This window comes from Lachancea lanzarotensis, scaffold LALA0S08, assembly GCF_000938715.1.
Source record: "Lachancea lanzarotensis genome assembly LALA0, scaffold LALA0S08, whole genome shotgun sequence".
NCBI lineage: Eukaryota > Fungi > Ascomycota > Saccharomycetes > Saccharomycetales > Saccharomycetaceae > Lachancea > Lachancea lanzarotensis.
In genome coordinates, this window is record NW_019212886.1 from 623,031 (window position 1) to 640,212 (window position 17,182).

The 17,182-nt window shown below is 44.4% G+C and overlaps 6 protein-coding genes across 6 annotated transcripts; all 6 read right to left on the reverse strand.

Moving 5' to 3' along the window:
• Positions 1–41: 41 nt before the first annotated feature.
• BCK1 (LALA0S08e06854g1_1) lies at positions 42–4,439 on the reverse strand (the record flags this gene model as incomplete). Its single annotated transcript, XM_022771236.1, has 1 exon — positions 42–4,439. One exon carries the CDS (start codon positions 4,437–4,439, stop codon positions 42–44), a length of 4,398 nt encoding a protein of 1,465 aa, XP_022629836.1.
• Positions 4,440–4,823: 384 nt separating this feature from the next.
• MRPL49 (LALA0S08e06876g1_1) lies at positions 4,824–5,327 on the reverse strand (the record flags this gene model as incomplete). The annotated part of the gene is made up of 1 exon (XM_022771237.1): positions 4,824–5,327. One exon carries the CDS (start codon positions 5,325–5,327, stop codon positions 4,824–4,826), a length of 504 nt encoding a protein of 167 aa, XP_022629837.1.
• Positions 5,328–5,646: 319 nt separating this feature from the next.
• On the reverse strand, positions 5,647–6,294 carry PHS1 (LALA0S08e06898g1_1; the record flags this gene model as incomplete). The annotated part of the gene is made up of 1 exon (XM_022771238.1): positions 5,647–6,294. One exon carries the CDS (start codon positions 6,292–6,294, stop codon positions 5,647–5,649), a length of 648 nt encoding a protein of 215 aa, XP_022629838.1.
• A 678-nt stretch (positions 6,295–6,972) lies between these two features.
• On the reverse strand, positions 6,973–10,272 carry LALA0_S08e06920g (LALA0S08e06920g1_1; the record flags this gene model as incomplete). The annotated part of the gene is made up of 1 exon (XM_022771239.1): positions 6,973–10,272. The coding sequence occupies one exon, from the start codon at positions 10,270–10,272 to the stop codon at positions 6,973–6,975; it is 3,300 nt and encodes a 1,099-aa protein (XP_022629839.1).
• Positions 10,273–10,692: 420 nt separating this feature from the next.
• CHS6 (LALA0S08e06942g1_1) lies at positions 10,693–12,912 on the reverse strand (the record flags this gene model as incomplete). Its single annotated transcript, XM_022771240.1, has 1 exon — positions 10,693–12,912. The coding sequence occupies one exon, from the start codon at positions 12,910–12,912 to the stop codon at positions 10,693–10,695; it is 2,220 nt and encodes a 739-aa protein (XP_022629840.1).
• Positions 12,913–13,112: 200 nt separating this feature from the next.
• Positions 13,113–14,705, reverse strand: LSB6 (LALA0S08e06964g1_1; the record flags this gene model as incomplete). The annotated part of the gene is made up of 1 exon (XM_022771241.1): positions 13,113–14,705. One exon carries the CDS (start codon positions 14,703–14,705, stop codon positions 13,113–13,115), a length of 1,593 nt encoding a protein of 530 aa, XP_022629841.1.
• Between the last annotated feature and the right edge of the window lie 2,477 nt (positions 14,706–17,182).

A 17,182-nucleotide genomic window follows, 5' to 3' on the forward strand; every position in this document is an offset into this window, starting at 1 on the left:
TTCAACCTTTTGTAACATGATAATGCATTAAAAACTTTGATTTAGGCACTGCGATTTTCAAGTGCTTGTCGTCCAGTTTCCGTTTTCAGCTTGGTGGAGTTACATTTGTCATTATACCTGATAAGCGTTGCTAGGCTGGTGTCACTGAATTTGAATGACTCCTCGACTCTGCAAAAAGGATGTAACAAAAGTTCTTCTGCGGTTGGCCTTTCCTCAGGGTCTATTTTGAAGCATGCATCCAAGAAGTCCCGAGCCTCAGGTGATAGCAGTTTTTTTGTGTCTTCTGGAATGGGTGGAGCTGACTTGAACTTACCTATCTTAAGCATTGCTGCTACAACTTCAAGGTTTGACCATGGACGTTTGCCTGCAAACATTTCCAAAACAACGCACCCCAGAGACCATATGTCAACCTTTGCGCTGTAACCTTGTTTAGTGTCGACCATTTCGGGTGCCATCCAAAAAACGGTGCCTCGCATGGTCATGTCAGAGTTACTGTATATGTTGCTGGATTTCTTTGAGATACCGAAATCGCTGATTTTGCAAACACCATCTACGTCGAGAAGGAGATTGTCAGCTTTCATGTCACGATGGAGAATACCTTTGGAATGTAAGTACGATAGTCCTCTTAGTACTTGTACCACCAAAAAGCGTACAAGTGCCTCCTCAAAACAGCCAAATGACCTTATGAGAGAACCCACCGAACCACCTGCCACGTACTCGAGGAATAAGCTGTAAAAATGATTTTTGTTCTCGAACCCAAGGTATTGCACAATATTGACATGATCCAAGTCTTGAAGTGTCGAGACTTCAGATCTCAGAGCCTCCAAAACATTCAAAGTTGTCTCATCTTGCGAACCATATTTAGGAACCTCAACCTGCTTCACAGCCACCATATCCCCGGTCGTCACGTTAAGGCCTAAAAACACAGATCCGAATGAACCCTTCCCTATCATTTCTCCCTTGATCCAAGCAAATTCTTTGTACTCACCATTCGAATTCTTTGACTTGCTAATTGCTACCATCTTCTTATCGGTGACCTCCACGACCCGCGTTCCCCACATTTTTGTATTCTTTCTTCCCAGACGGCGTGTTTTAGACGTTTTTCTTGCTTCGCTCGCTTCTCGCGCAATTGTTCTTATTGTTTTCGTTCGCTTTGGGATCTTCAAGGATTTGGACGAGACAGATAAGCTCTCATGGGGTTCTTGAGCCGTATGTGATATCATTGTCTGTGGTGTTCCTAACCTCGAGCTACTTTTTGATCGGGGCTCGTAAGTTGGTGATTCCTTTTGTAGGGTAGGCATCACTGGAGATAACGCTTTAGGGCTCTGCGGAGAGGCAGGTGGTGTAACACCTTCGACAATAGGTATATCCAAATCAGTACCTGGGAAAAATCGTTCAAGATTTTGATAAACAATTTCGGGCGATGGCCTGAGAGTCATTTGATCGTCAGATACAGTACCCTCGACCTTTTTCATGGGTTTCTCATCAAGATTTAACTGCTTTGCTAAATCATCGTCATTGACATCTTCGGTGCTGGCAGAGTGTACGGCAATGTGAACATCAGTGTCTAATTTGGAGCCCGAAGTCTTCGCAGAGTTTGACCAGATAATGTCAGTCGATGAGTCGCTCTGAGTGTCGGTACCGTCAAGATCCGAAAGTTCAGGTGCTTCGGCAAAGGAAACATCGTTTTCATCAAAGACGTCAGCAGCAGAAGCAGAGGATACGATTCTCTTGGTGCTGGTTCTTTTGAAGAGTTGAGGGGGTATTTGAACAAGAGAGTTCACACTTGACTGCTGAGTATTTGATCTGCCAACCCAAGAATTATAGAGGGTAGACAACGAAGCATCTTCCGAAACCGATTTCCCTTCTTTGTTACCACCCGTGTATGGCTGTGGCACCAATACTTGTGTTGAAGCTGGAGTATATGAATTGATGAGGGTTTCAGATGGGCCGGATTGAGAACTCGACAAACCATTAGATGTCGCACCTGAGATGCCCATGGCATGAAGGTTCCAACTCGTTTGGGGAGGTGGGGGCCGAGCTTTGCGTGTGACGCTCGGTCTATTCGTGAGTTTTTGAGCTTTGGGAGATGATGTTGTACTATTGGGTCCTGAAGAAATCAAAGAGCTCTGAGAACCAGAAGGTGGTTTTGGTGCTTCTCTTCTTGGAGCAAAATCTGCACTCGCGTACGGTGAAGCCCGCCGATTGTTGAAATTTATCTCATCGTCACTTTTCTTTCTGATGACCTGGAAAGAGTGGCTATGATGCGCCTCGACCATGCGTTTCACGTTAGCATCTCCAGGAGAAGATCCCCTTCCGATCGATCTTACGCGATCTTTGGGGAGGTTTTGGTCTTCCGCCTGAGAATCCTTCAAGGTCCAATAGTCGATCTCGGAGTTGGAACTAGGTATAACCGCACCATAGTATGAGCTGGGAGTTCGAGGATATGCAGCACGACCTGAAGCGCGGGCAATATCATCAAAAGACGTTACATCTGATAAAGATGTGGTTGCTGAATTGTCGTCATTAGAAGCAATAGAGCTACTATTAGCAGACTTCACAGATCCTTTGCTTTTTACTGTTTTAATCGGGGCGGTGGTTTCTCCGACCATGTTCTTGATCACCGGACGAGGACGAAGCTTGATTGTCATCTGGTCTTTGATGAAGAATTTTTTGGGAATGTTGTGAAATAAGTTGTTGCGCATATTCTCCAGTAGTTCGTCGTCAATAGCACAACCCATATCGCATCCAAAATCGGTAAGATGAATTGTGTATCTGTTGTGCCGAATACCGAGCGTAAGAGCCATCGAGTCTTTGAGTTCGTCCAAGTTTGTGATGATGCCAACATTTATCGGTATGAAGGACCTATTATCCTTAGTGATCAAAATGTATTTGTCGGACTTTCCTGGATTTTTGATCGGATAGTACTTTTGTTCAAGCATCAGATTATCCAAGCTGAGCTCTTCTGATTCATTAGTTTTTGAGTTCACTAGAGTCCTAGTCCCCACCGACTCAGTGTCTTGTTCTGATGTGGGAATCTTAGTCAAAGAGGTGTCTAGTTGCACAGATTTTCTTTTCAGTTTTTCCCACAAGCTGCCCTTCTCGTCCGCTGACGCCGGCGGGGCCCTTCGCGAGTTTGTAATGCTCAGAGGACTCTCAGGTGGTACATCAAGAGGAAGATTTTCCAAAGACGTACTTTTGAGGGTATTCGGTTTACCAACAGACGAATCTGTCGCCAAATATTGTCCTTCGGCCTCATTACTTCCGCCGAACAAAGTGTTGAAGATAGATGATTCCGAGGAGCTACTTTTATGTTGTTTGCGGAACCTTCCTGTGTATGTTGGAGACAATGGGGACGACGACACACGTGTGCCTTGCCGCTCTGACGAGATTGGGTTGTCGAGAGAGGAAGAAGGACGTGAAGGAATTTTCAAGTTGATAGCAGTATCGACTTTATTCTGGGACCCGCTAGAACTACTTCCACGCAAAGAGATCAAACTGCGACGGTATACGGAGCTTGCACTATTAGTTTTTTGGTGATTTCGGTATTGCGGAGGTAAAGATCGTTCTTCGGAAAGTTCAGAAGATGTTTTCTTGTGACCAGCGACAGATGATTCCGAAATTGCTCTATTATTGGTAGCATCGTCCTCCTTTCTTTTGGTTCGAAACTTAAAAGACTCGCTTGAACTTCTAGAGCCTGTAGATTTATCGCTTCGGGTTCTAATATGACCATTTACCACGTTTTGCTCCAAAGTTCTTTTCAAAATGTACTGAAATCGCTGGTAAGACGCAAATTTGGTTTGTGAAAGGTTGGGTTCATGCTGAGCAAAGTTATCGTAAGCCATCAATTTCAAAAATCTGTGGCCATGCAGATGACGTTTCCTAAAGTACGCCATCCATGATGCATCGAAATCGTTCAGTTTGAGCCACGACAAAACTCGAAGCATGGACCATTCTTCAGGGTTCGTGACATCCCAAGAGTACAGTAACTTACCAGATGAGTGATTTCCGTTCCTGTTACCATTTCCAATGTCAGTAGACGATGATTTTCGAGAATTCCAAGGTGTTTGTACCCCGGTTTCTGGTATTCCTGAGTGATGCACCGTGCTTGCCCCAGCCACGGTACGGTTTTCATGATTTGAAAAGTCTTCGAAAGTGAAATCACCATTACTTCCTGCTGGCTGCTGTTGTCCAGGATGCAGGTTTTCGCCAAAAGGATTCGTAGTGGTAGTAGAAGCAGCAGCAGTAGTAGTAGTATTCTTGACACCGCCGCTATTTTCGAGCGGTATTTTTGGGGGCAGTTCAGGGATCTTGATATCGGGGCTATTAGGCGTAGACGGTGATCCCAATGACACTTTGTTGGAAGATGCTGCTGAACCAGACCGTGATCTATTCGATGAGTAGTTCACATTGGACAGTTTCTTCTTCAAAAAAGCCATCCTTTTACTGTTCCAGCAAGCTCATCAAAGACCCTCGAGTTTTGGCCCTGCACTAATAGTACTTAAGCGATTGTAAACCGCTATTCGAGTGAGCTAAAGGGTGAACTTTGGTGTTCAAGAGCGAAACTTTGGTCATCTTACCTGCATATTCATCATATGTATCTAATAGATAATTAGATAGACGTGTCAGCGTCAGTGGTACGAACTAGTGATAAAAAACCAGAATGTATTTAACAGGCAGGAATTTGAGCTGAGAAAGAAAACGATTCTTGGACCGCTATGGGCTTGTGAATTTGACTTGCAAATTCTCGTGAGCTGGCGTGATGATGTGGTCTATATACATGGTGCTAGCACCTCAAGGTTCTTTCTCTCCAAGATATTGATCTAATTGTCATTTGCAGCTGTATCTGTGACTAGAAGCTCAGAAACTCTAAGCACCGTGAGATCCGGTTTGCTAATGGCATGGCGAACCTTCCGGTTTCTGCGCTTAGTGACTTCCCTGATCCGCATGGGACGTTTGGTCTTTTCCAGCACTGTAGCCTTCAGCTGATACAGTGAGGGATCGAGTGGGTTATCGACAATCTTGAAATTCCGACTGCCGATGGTAGTGACGTCGTTCAGGTTCAAAACATCGCCAACTTCGGCCTGCTTCATTTTGAACGGTAATATGACTTTGTCACCCTTTGTTACCAGGTAAGGCCGGTTGTGGATGCGAAATATGGCGTAGAGCTCGTTGGAGAGTTTCAAACGGGTGGTATCGAACTTCTGCGGCTTCTGTAAGGTAATTTTCGTAGTTGCAAACGTCCTATTCAGTTGACCGAAATTATTAGATGCAAACCCTCCCATCCGGGGTAAAACAGGCTTGAAAAAACGACCTAGTACATTCATTTGGTCGTCAAATGCAAGCTGAAGTCGCTTTAGTCAAAGCAAACGAACGAACAAACGAACTGGAGATCGTGTGAGTAGATTCGACTTATCGTTTTCCCGCTCCAGAGGTGCTATTATAGCTGTAATAATTTTTCAAAATACGTATGAGATGATATATGAAGCCAGTTCTGAAGACTACTTCGTCGATAATGATTTTATGATTGTCACGAGCCTGATGAGCCTGATGAGCCTGATGACCAAACGTATGTGTGTTTCGTGTCGTGAAAATTCTGGTGTCTAGTTTAGGAATCATATTGTACATTTCCTTCGCTTCACATCACTAAGCTTGCTTTTTTCCCGCGTTTCGCAATGACTTCATCACTTTCTTCCTTTGAACCACCATATGTGAGTACAGCATTGGGAAGCCTGGTATGTAAATCAACATGCTGGCGGCCAATGCCCATTTGATGTTGCTGGAGTACTTGGCTTCGGCAATGGACAGGGCAGAGTAGATGATCAATAGCTCACTGGCCACTCCCATAGGATACAGCAGCCAAAACAGGTTGTAACGCAAGAGAACCAAAACCTTAGGAGGACCACTGGCTACTGTCAAATTGAAGAAGTAGAACAGATACCGTACAATTTCGGTCACAGACCAAGCGGTCAAAAGTGACAGAAAAATAGCGTTATGGGCATTGTAGGCCTCTGGTAGATAATGGAAAATTCCTACAGTGACCAGGAGTCGAGAAGCTACCTGTGCTACAGTGGTCAGTAGCGGAGCACGCACAATTCCTAGCACAGAATTCAAAATCTCAATCAACGCACCGCATTGAATTACTGTCAAATAACCCTCGGTTTCGTAGAAAAAGGCCGGCTGCCCAACTTTTGGGTACGTAGTCACAGCCTGAAACAGCAAAAAACCCCATAGACCGGCAGAAACCAAGTTATATAGCGCCAGTGGACTCACAGGAGAAACTTTAGCGGCCATTTTAATCTGGGTATTAAAGTGTAACTATATTTCGTTCAAATTTTATTCCAAAAGTTGAAAAAGACGCGGCTTTAGAAGCTTCAGTGAGCTTGTCGTTGACTATTTGAGCTATGATTCTCAATCGTTGGTATTGAGGGCCTAAAAAGCCTGAATTGAGCTCTTTCTTTCAGATTTTTGATCATCAAATGAATAGAGATGAGCTGTTGGTTCATTCTGCCAATATGAATATATAGTGGTGATCTTAATATTTAAGTAGGTATCACGTGACTCGTCAAGGATAGTCTTTTTTTGGTCTCAGATGCCTTGAAATCAAGCTGCTTTTAGCTTCCAAAAGCTCGGCACATCTTTCTCTGAGCTTTATAAACTATAAGCGTATAAATTGACCCAAACATGACAAGTTCAAATTAAATATCACTTTGGCCGAATGTGTCGCACGACATTGTAGAATCAATTCACCATAGTCATAAAGTATCTGCTCGCTAAGATGAGTTGGCCTGTTAGTCGCTTTCCATCAACAACGACTGTGTCCACCACTTTCTAAAATTACAAATGCATTAATTCAAAATACAGAACAGAAAGAATTTTTGGGTTGCCAAGGCATTGCAATTTGCGATACTCCAGACAAAAAAACAAATGAGATGTAGACGACAGAAATCAGACATTATGAGGACAACGTATCTACTTATCAGGTCCTTGCAGATTCTGTCTGTACTGGGCCGTGCTGATTATGCGGTTCTGCTCCGAACTGTCCCATGCCATGTTATCTTTGCTGGAAGTGCGACATAGAGAGTATTGACCATCCTCGTCCTCCCCATCGTCTCTGTCACTTTCATCACTGGCTTCGTCAGTCTCCTCGAGGTTCGAAGGATCCTGGTTGAAATACAAATGGCTGCCAGAGTTTTTTCGTGACAGCATGTTGTCGTATAGAGGGTGATTGGGTTTTGCATAAGACAGGCCGTCATCGTTAGGATCCATGTAATCGTCTTCGTCGTCTTCTAGTCTGAACTGCGATGGATGGTATGCACTGTTTTGCCGAACGTCTCCAGACCTGTCGTTTTTGGAATCAAAATCCGAGCCTCCTCCTATTGGGCTAGTCCAAGCTTCTTCTTCTTCTTCTTCGTCATCTGAGGAAAAGGAAGTGTTGAACTCTTTTGAAAGCTGATGCGACATGTAGTTGCTGAATTTGCTGTTGTTCCCCTTTCCTTCATCAGCACCAGCCACATGATTTTCGGATTCCTCGCTCCGCTCGTGATCGTCTTCATCCCGATCGTCGTCAAAATCATGAGACTTGTCGCTCTCGAAGGCTCCTGGATTGATGTCGTAATCTATCTCGGGATTCAGATGAAGGTTGGTTTTGTTGCCTTGTCCGTCATCGTATTGATAGTAGCGTGGGCTGTCCACGGCATTATACTCAGCGTAATCATCCTCTTCATCTCCACTATGGCCATAACTACGGTAATCAAGGTCATCGTTGGCGTTACCTTCAGAACTTCCAGCTCTTGCGTTTTCACCGACGCGATCGTCTTCGTTGTCATCCTCCTCTTCTTCAAAGTCCCCAAGAATAGAGCTATAATTTTCGCGAGTGTCAGCAAGCACTGTTTCGGTGTATTTCTTCCATCCAGATTCGTTCAAGCTCTCAGAAATCGCTGGTGTAGCGAACGCTATCTTCATTTCATTCACGTAAGCAGCAAACTTCGCAACCTCTTCGGCAATCAGTGTTAAATGGCCCATGTAACCGAGTCTTAATCCCGTTTCATTTTCGTAGTCTTCACATTTTTTATCTCCTTCCATAATCATGAGCGTAAGTTTAGCTCCGCTGAACAAGTCGGCTATTAGAAACCTGTTGAAACCCGTCTTTAGCGGGCCATTAAAAATTTGTTGAACAATGTCAAACACAACGTTATGCAAAAAGTTATTCCATGGAAACGAAAAGAACATCTCTAAAATGGTGGTTATTACGCGATTGTCTTGTAGAGCGATCTTGAGTTGGTCACCAACAATAGGGTTCTCTCGCAATGCCTGTTCAGATACCTCGCTATCAGTTGAATCGTCGGATAATACCTCGTTAGCCGTATGTGGAGCGTCTTTAGAATTGGTATCTTGTTCTTCTTCGTCACTGCTGTTGCTGGCATCTGTGGTAGCTATCCTTAAATCAGCCATCTTGTCTACAACATCGTCAGTTCCGGAGCCGCCTTCGCTTTTACTTTGAAGATCCTCGCTCTTTTCGAGCCGGAGAATTTTCTCCCGCAGAATATCCCTTTCGATCACCATCTGCTCTCCACTTGGCTCATTGAGTAGCGTCATGTTAGAGCAATGCAAAAGTTCAGCCACGAGTTCACAGATTTTGAACCTCTCGAAGCCCAACGGCTCAATAAACCCAAAGGGGGTCTCCAAAGGAGGCAATTCCGTGTCTACCAGAATCTTATTAAATTCAGGCAAGTGCTTTGCAGAGCACTGAATTAAGTATCCGAGATAAATGGGATCTCTATCATTAGGCGGGTGAGTTTCCAATGTGGTGTACATTACTTGGACGAAGTCGTAATCAGAATTGTTTTTTCTGATTAGTTCGATAACAATACCCACACCATTACTGAGAGAAGTGCCGCCAGAAAGCATTATGCCCATAAGTTTTTCCACCATTGGCGGCGAAACCAGTTTCCTTGTAAGGCCATTTGGTCCAATAGCGGATGCAATTTCGTTATTAGAGTTTGCACTTATTGTTATAAGTGCCTTCAAAAAATCACCTGCGGCAGACTTCGTGGAAGCTGTTTGCTCACTTTCCAAACAATCCAGAAGCTTAGGTATCAAGTCTTGGCTCCCTAGAAGTCCGATGACACCTGTTGACGAGTCCGGTTTATCAGTTGAAATGACTTTAAGTAAAAAATCCATTAAAGGTGGGTTATCGATATGCGTGAGGAATTTGTTGACCAAATCCGGTTGGGCCAAAATGAAATGCAAGATGCCGGTAACGTCCATGTCCAGCAACCTCTCATTAATTTTCATGAAATATGTGGAGGGCACGATTGACAATGGAGCTGGATGATCTAGCATCGACCATAGTTGGGTCAGAAGTGTGTCATGGTCCATGAATGCTGAAGAAATTGGCCAGACATCAGCCGAGAGGATTTCGGCTGCCATGCGTGCGCGTCTGGATTCAGATTGCTCTTCAGAGTCTGCCGGAAGGGTTATGCTGGTCTCAGCAGATGACACAGAAGCGGTTTCGGAGTTGTTGACATCCTTGCTTGCTGTTTTTGAGGTATCGTTCGACTCGTTCGGCTCTGAACTCTTCTTTTGGCCTGCATCATCATCGGCTTGTGACGACACACTGTTGGAATCGCTAGTATTCTCATGTGTGTCTGATTCTGCACTGTCGTCCTCAGGATTCTCGTTCAGTAACTGCTCGTTGGTGACGTATTCCACGAGTCGCGCCAGCACCTGTGGATATTTAAAATAGATCAAAAGTTTGAAGTTTGAGCACATGAGCTCAGTGTAAAGCTCTTCATCATCCAGCAGCTCGTCGAGAACGTCCATGTTGGGTTCAAAGTCTTTATAATCCGATTCGTTATCTGGTTGATCGGTAAACGAATTCCTATTTTCGTTATTCTCCTCGTTATCATCGCTCTCGGTACCACCATGCTCGTGCAGCTTTTCCCGATCTTCGCCTTTGGCGTCTTCGCCATAGTTTTCATCATCATCTTCTTCTTCTTCATCTTCTCCATCTTCACTTTTTCCCCCTTCTTTTGGTATTTTTTTCTGATCTCCTGTAGCTCCTCCTCTTGTGAATACCTCATTATTCTCCTCGTCGGAACTGTGACTAATAGGTGGAGAAAGTATCTTATCGACCTTGTCGTGATCCGCCTTGCTTTTGTCTTCACTGTTTTTCACATCTCCCACCTTGATAAAAGCCCGGTTCAGGAGTTTCGACAACGGCGATTCATTGGCATAGTTTTGTCCAAACTTCCAAAACGACCCTGACATGCTCAAATACGCTTTTTCTCTAAGCTTTTACTGCCAGCAGCCCTTAATCTTCTCTAAAATATCTGTCCTGTCGGGCCCTTAATCTATCCACGCTTAAATCCCTTGTGTTTGGCCGTTTGGACTGCAGAGAAAAGCTCCAGATCCCCATAAAACGGTAATCAACACTCAACCGCACAAAATTCACTTGTTCGATCACTAATAAGGCTAGTTATGGCCGTTTCAACATCAACGTCAATGAGTGTCTAGTTTTCCATACAGGTGGAATTTTGAATTGTAGTTCAGCCATAACAGGAAAAAAATTTTTAGGGTCGGGTAATGAACATATTACAAGTTATAGTTTAGTCACGTGAAACATTTGATAGACCTGGGTTCGAATCCGAAATGAGACGTCAACGTTGATGGTAGCTGTGTAAGTAGCGGTTAGCCATTCAATTCAGAGATGTAGTCCAGTAGCTTATCCATTAAAGCAACTATCCCTCTTTGTGTATTAGGAAGTGCATAAACTCGGTTTCTCACGTTATCCAATCCGGAAAGCGTGCAAAGTTGGGTCAATACGTGCAGGGCTGGCAACTGTAAGTAGTTGTAGAAACGACTATCGTAACTGATCTTGTCGACAACCAGAGCCAGCAAAACATCTGGATCCAGTACTTCGGAAACGGGATGCTTGCGGCTCAGAAACAGATCGAGCAGAGCATCTGCACTGACAACGTCAAATCGGGCCATGACGCTGGTCCGTAAACACGGTACAGCATCGGTCCAGTTCCAGGTGCGAAGATGTGTAAGTCCAAGCAGTTCCCATTCTAAGCCGCTATACTTTTCTTCGCGATGTTCTTGAGCGTTGTACGTGATCTTAAGGTCCTCATATAGACCCAAGAAGAGGTCATCTAACCACTTCTCACACAAACGTTTGGTCTTGAAATCTGATCGGAGCGTAGGAGTGAACTCTTCAGAGCGCTCTCGCTCCATAACAAAGATCTCCGAACGCAGCTCCAGCAGTTTGTTCCACCCAATATCTGCCACCACGCTCATGAGAACCTCATATGCGCACGACAGCGACCAGCTGAGCTGTGAGGCCATTGTGTTTCTTCTCAGCAGATCTGAATCCTCTAGTGAGGCCACCTCCTGTGGGGACACGAAATTAATCAGGTTTTTACTCTGTGGACCATAAATAGGACCCAGGGCTGAGCAGGGACCATCCCAAATTTCATTGATACAACCGCGGTTCATCTGAGGCGGCATTACAATCCGCCCGTAGATCATCGAACTCAGGTCATGGTCCTTCACAACCTTTAGAGTGTTGGACAGAAAATTGTACTCGCTCGATTGCAGATAAGAGCGCGGACCCGTACCGAGTGGTTTGTAATAATAGAAATTGTTTTCGAAAAGTTTCTGCCATAAGGCTTCTCGGGATGGGTCTGAAGATGGCAGCATAGGCAGAGAATTGATTGCCAAAAGAGCATTTTTAAAGTCTCCAGACAAGACGTAGCATCTTGCCAGTTTCACCCATCCTTCGAAATTATCAGAACATACAGCAGTAGACCTCTTGGCCAATGGCAATGCTAGTTGAAAGTCACCTTTACAGAGAAGGAATTCAATTTGCAAATTTAAAAGATCGGAAACATAGGTAAGTTGGTCTTGTTCTAATCTAGATGCGCCAGTCGCGAACAAACTTGACATGCTTTCATTCAAAGTCCTGATGGCCAAGGAATCATGAGCTTCACTGTTGATCAGCACTGACGTTAGTGCTGTCCTGTAGCATTGTTCATTTGGTGCATCCGTCTCGATTAGTTTCTGTAGCATTTCGATGACCGGCCCGTTGAGTTTTCCTGCTATCTGCAAAAATGTCAATAATGATTCAATTAAGTAGTTATTCTTGTAAGACACATAGCTGTGTCGAGCCAAATCGCAACCCAATTCTGGGCCACGCGGCAAAAACTCACAAAGCAACGCGGTACATTTTTCAGCATAAAACCCTCCATTCTCTAGCGCAATTGAAAGCTCCACAAGGCCCGGAAGTTTCCTTTCTCGATCGGTATTGATCACCACAGCACGTACAAAACTGCTCACAAATGTTTCTTCCCAAAGTTTAGACGAAACCTGGATGTTTGAAGAACCTGACAGAGCGTCGACTGCAATTACCTGAAAATGCGTAGGCGATTCATACCTAATTCGGATATCGACATTGCTGAACACATTAGTAGTGCAATAGGTCATGACTCTATGTCCATTTTTAGAGCTCGAAGCACTAGAAGGTGCCGTCTGCCGTCCATCGCTTAACTTTAATGCATTTAGATATGCAATTGGTGCCGCTTCACTAGATGTATCGAGCCCTGTCAAATAGTGATATTCACCGATTTCCATTTGCCGGAATTTGTCGTATTTCGTAACGTGTACCATATCCGGAGGCCCAATTCCAAGAAGTTTAGGTCCTGTTAAACTTTGTAGTAGGTTTCCTCGCAGCGTGAAACTCTCGCCAAATTGGCTTTCTAGTATTCGAGGATTTTGATCCATATGCCCTGTCAAGTTTTCGACGGATCGAAGGTTACTATCCTTGAACAATGCGTCCTTATGATTTTCGTTGTTCAACGTAGTGGTAGAGCTATTGCCAGCATTCTTCTTTCTCCATGATAAAAGGTTCATTAGGAAAGTTGTAAATAGCAAAGACTAATGTCAAGCAAGTGCAATGCAATTGCGAACAGCGGAGATTTAATCCCTAGTGATGTTTTTGTCGAGATCTGTGCGTCTTCTTTTGGATCTTCAAAAGGTTCACCGTGAATAGCATTTCTCAAACACGATCGCTTCACACGTTTAGTTCGAAGATCGCTAGTAGAACTCCACCATCACCACCAAGTGAAGACCGGCGGTTTTGAGTTAACCACCATTAGTCTCTCGATGACGACTTTCTTGTAGGTGCAGTCTTTTGAGGCCGATGTGAGCTCTTCCGTCACATCGACAGCATTATTTTTTCCTGTCGCGCTCACGGCTGGATTGGTAGAGGCTGTATGTTCTTCCGGTACGGACGAGAGAACCATGGGAGAAGAAGCAGAGAGCGATAGAGGCTCTTCCATTGCGTGGTGAAGAATGTTCAATGGCAGGGTGGTTGATGGAACTTGCATAAAATCGTCAATCACCATAGTACGAGTGCGGCGCACTAATTCCAAAGGACCCTGCGTCGGAGTTTTGAGCGTCTCGACAATGCTGAAAGCCTGTCCTTTAAGAACACACCACTGTTTTTTCCACATGCGTTCTTTGAACTCCTGATCGCGGCCAAATTGTGCACTTAGCTCCGTAAAACATTGTTCCCACCATGTAGTGCTCGTCAAGAGTGGGAGAAAATGTCTTCGTGTGCTTTCTGAAAACGGTTGCGCCAGGATATTTACTGGAAGGTAAAGCCATCCGTATGGGAAGGATCGCCACTCATCAGGATGTTTCCAGGGAAAAGTCAGGGCATTGTCAATTGCAGCCAATTTGACGTCCCACGAATTGTCCGGCGATTGCGTGACCTTGATCATCCAATTGTCCAGTCCACGATCTGTGTTGCGCAGAATATAGTCCAGAACAATCAGCTTTTCGATTTCGATCCGGAACGCGGACAAAGTTTGTCGATTCCAGTGAAACTGGTCTGAAGCTTGCTGCTGTGGCGGCTGATCTTTATCTTTGTATACGCCAGGGAAGGGGTGTTTATCCAGAAACTCGCCAGCACCAACATAACCTTCTACAAACCGCTGAAAAGACCCTGTCTTGGTCTTGACACGCGGCTGTGTTGAGAACCAGGCTCTTTTCTTGTCGTAGAAGTTTTTGGACCTCAACGATACAATTTCGGTGTGGGGGACCAACCTGGTACCCAATAGTTCGTCTAATACGCTGGCAGCCGACTCACAAACGTAACCTAGGTTTGGAATCAAACAGCTGCGACCGAAAAAGCAGGGGAAGAAGGTTCGATGCGCCCACTTGCTCCATTTGGGTGACAGTGGGCCGTACGGTTCTTCATCTTTAGGCTTAAAAACGCCCACGGGGGTCTCAGGACTCGCTACCGAATACACGAAGTACGACCCACTGGATCCGGTCTTTATTAGTTGCAGTTCTATGTCGTGGTTGGCTATAGCATCTGTGCAATCTTGCACCAGTTGTTGAAATGACTCTTTAATCTCGTTCCTATCGGGGAGTTCCGGCCATTTGGTAAAGCCAAACAGCGGTTCAAACACAGAATACTGTATTTCGTAACGAGCTTGATTGGCCGGTCTAGAAGCATTCTCGAGTTCGTTACCATACCGAACAAAACTTGTCCATCTTTCAACGGTATGTCTTATAGCAGCTGAATTTTGAGCTGATCTGCTCAATCTTTCCTCGTTTTCGCGGCTTTGAAGCCAGTCGTAGGTATTGGTGGTTACAGTCTGGTTAGCATTGGCCAAATGATCGGACTGGTGAGCCATTGACGCGAATTATCACTCAGTTTGTGGATTTTTGGGTTGTATCAAGGGTTTTTGATGTATAGTGATGATGAGGAGGTGATTGAAAGTGTGTGATATGGAAGGCTTTATCGGGAATTTGGGATACCGCGGCTTGAGCGGGTTTCGGAGGGGTGGTAAGGGACATCTAGAGTGTAAGAAGTAATTGATTGTGGTGTTCACAGTGTCCTGAAACACGCGATTTTACGTTTTTGAATGGTTTATGCGGGGCTTTCGGAAATGCCAGTGAGAAGGGCCGTGTGTGTGTGCAAACAAAGGCGTCGAAAGACATGCACTAAGCATTCAAACAGCCGCGATCTAAGATGCGATAGATAAGCAGTGCAATTGAAATATAGCTAAGACTATAATAAGAATCAATGCCCCACCATTGTTCCCATTAAATAGTTTTTTGAAATTCCATTGTTGAGCATTTAGACAACTTTATGGAAAGCGAGCCAAGAATTTTTAGAGTGAACATACTCGACAAGTGATTGGCTTCCTGAGACGGTTCTAGAATGTGTTTTACAGGCTGACTTTAACTGTTTGTCTACTTCTTGGCTTCAGAGATGGTGTTGCATGAACACCGTTGAACATCGCGATGAGACGAGATGTGATTAACGGTCCCACATCATACAGAGCTTTGCACCTCGTTGATGATGATAACAAGGTTGGTGCACCAAATGCCAGTAACCCTCGCTTACAGACAAGCCTAGACAATATCTAGGAGTAGTAGGCTACTAGTTGTTCAATAAAGTCGTGGAATCTGGTCTTTGGAGTGTCTCTGCAGGACTAACGGTTTTACACGATTTGAGGCTGGTTTCCATTTTGGTCAAGTTCTGAACTATTATCAAGCGAGATTGTTTTGATTGAGAATTTTTCCCATTATAAAGAATGATCTTGATGGTTGCTGTATGCTTCACGATGACTTGTACCACTATTCGACTGTACTTTACGGCAATGAGTTTTGGTCACATGATGTCAAGAATCTATAAACTCATCATGTAATCTGACGCTAGAGAAACAGACAAGCACTGGAAACATCCGTTAGCAGGAAACCTGGTCTTAAGTTATTTCACAAAGAGCGATTGATGGAGGCGTTATAATTGGTGAATGATATCCGAGATTTGGAAACGGGTTTCCCCTCGAATGAAGTTAATAAATACAAAAAAACCAATATTTAGATTTACAACATACATATTCCTGGTCCGATTTAGCGTAACTCACGGGTGTTCACGCCGAACTCGTTACTATCACTTTTCTGCTTCCCTGTCGTCGGCAGGAAAGACCCAGACACGCGGAATGAGAACAACCCGAAACTCGACAAACGGGTTGTTTGTTAATCGAATATGTAAGTATCCATATACAACCCGTTTTTAGATATCAAAAAACCCGAGCGCTACCCATAATATAAATCACTCCGTACGACTTTATAATACCAATATAATCTCAATCACCCATCAGCGGCTATTGAAAGATCGAAACAGATGGAAAGTACAACAAACAGTGGAGGTGGCTGATGCCAAGGGGTTCAGTAACTGGTGTGGAGTTGATCCGAATCAAGAATCAATGGAGAATGTCTTTTTTGATTAGCGTGCTTTAATAGTGATGCCAAAACAAAACTGACAAATGTTTTCAGTTTGCAGGATGTTGCTAAGGAGTGTGACGGATGAACGAATAGTACTAGTATTTAAAGCTCGGTTGGTGGATGCTGGCAGCTCTCATACGATATGAAACGATATTGCAAAGTGGTTCAGGCGAAAACCTTGATATAAGCTTGGAAAAAGGATGTTCAGACGTGGTTGAACTTTTGTACAGACTCAGAGCCCGAATGTGTCAGTTGCAATTCCACTTTCTCTTGTTGTGCAATGGGCGCTATATTCAATTCCCAAAACAGGTTTTGAAAGAACATTTCGAGACCAAACACGGAGAATCGGGATGCTAGCAAAAACTGGCAGCCTACCATCTGGCCATACAATCGCTTGGCAAATCCACTTTTGGTGTCAATTCAGTCCCTTCATGACAGACGTTGTCATCTGCATTGTTTGTGAGTGCGACTTTGTTGTGCTGTTTCTTCGAGGTCTACGAGGTCTTCGAATTCACCGCAACTGTCTTCTCAATTGGAATCGATTGGCAGACAGCTTCTAAAGTGGTCGTAGAAATCCTAGGATCGAACATTCGCTACGTAAAGGTGTCGGTTGGAATCTCATTGGAAAATGCTACAGAGTCCCCGTGTTAGAACGACAAAAATGGACACACCTACTGGAATGAAAAACTACGATTTGTGAGCCCATGCTACTGCAAAAAGTCCCAGCAACACGTCTCGAGAAACAAAGCACGTTTGTCGGGCACAACCGGCTACCTACTGGTTCTACGACACATCAGTCTCGAGGATGATGAATGCGGAAAGCCTCTCATGCGGGATATAAATGATAAGTTGGGCTCCGCTATGGACAGTCTTGTCG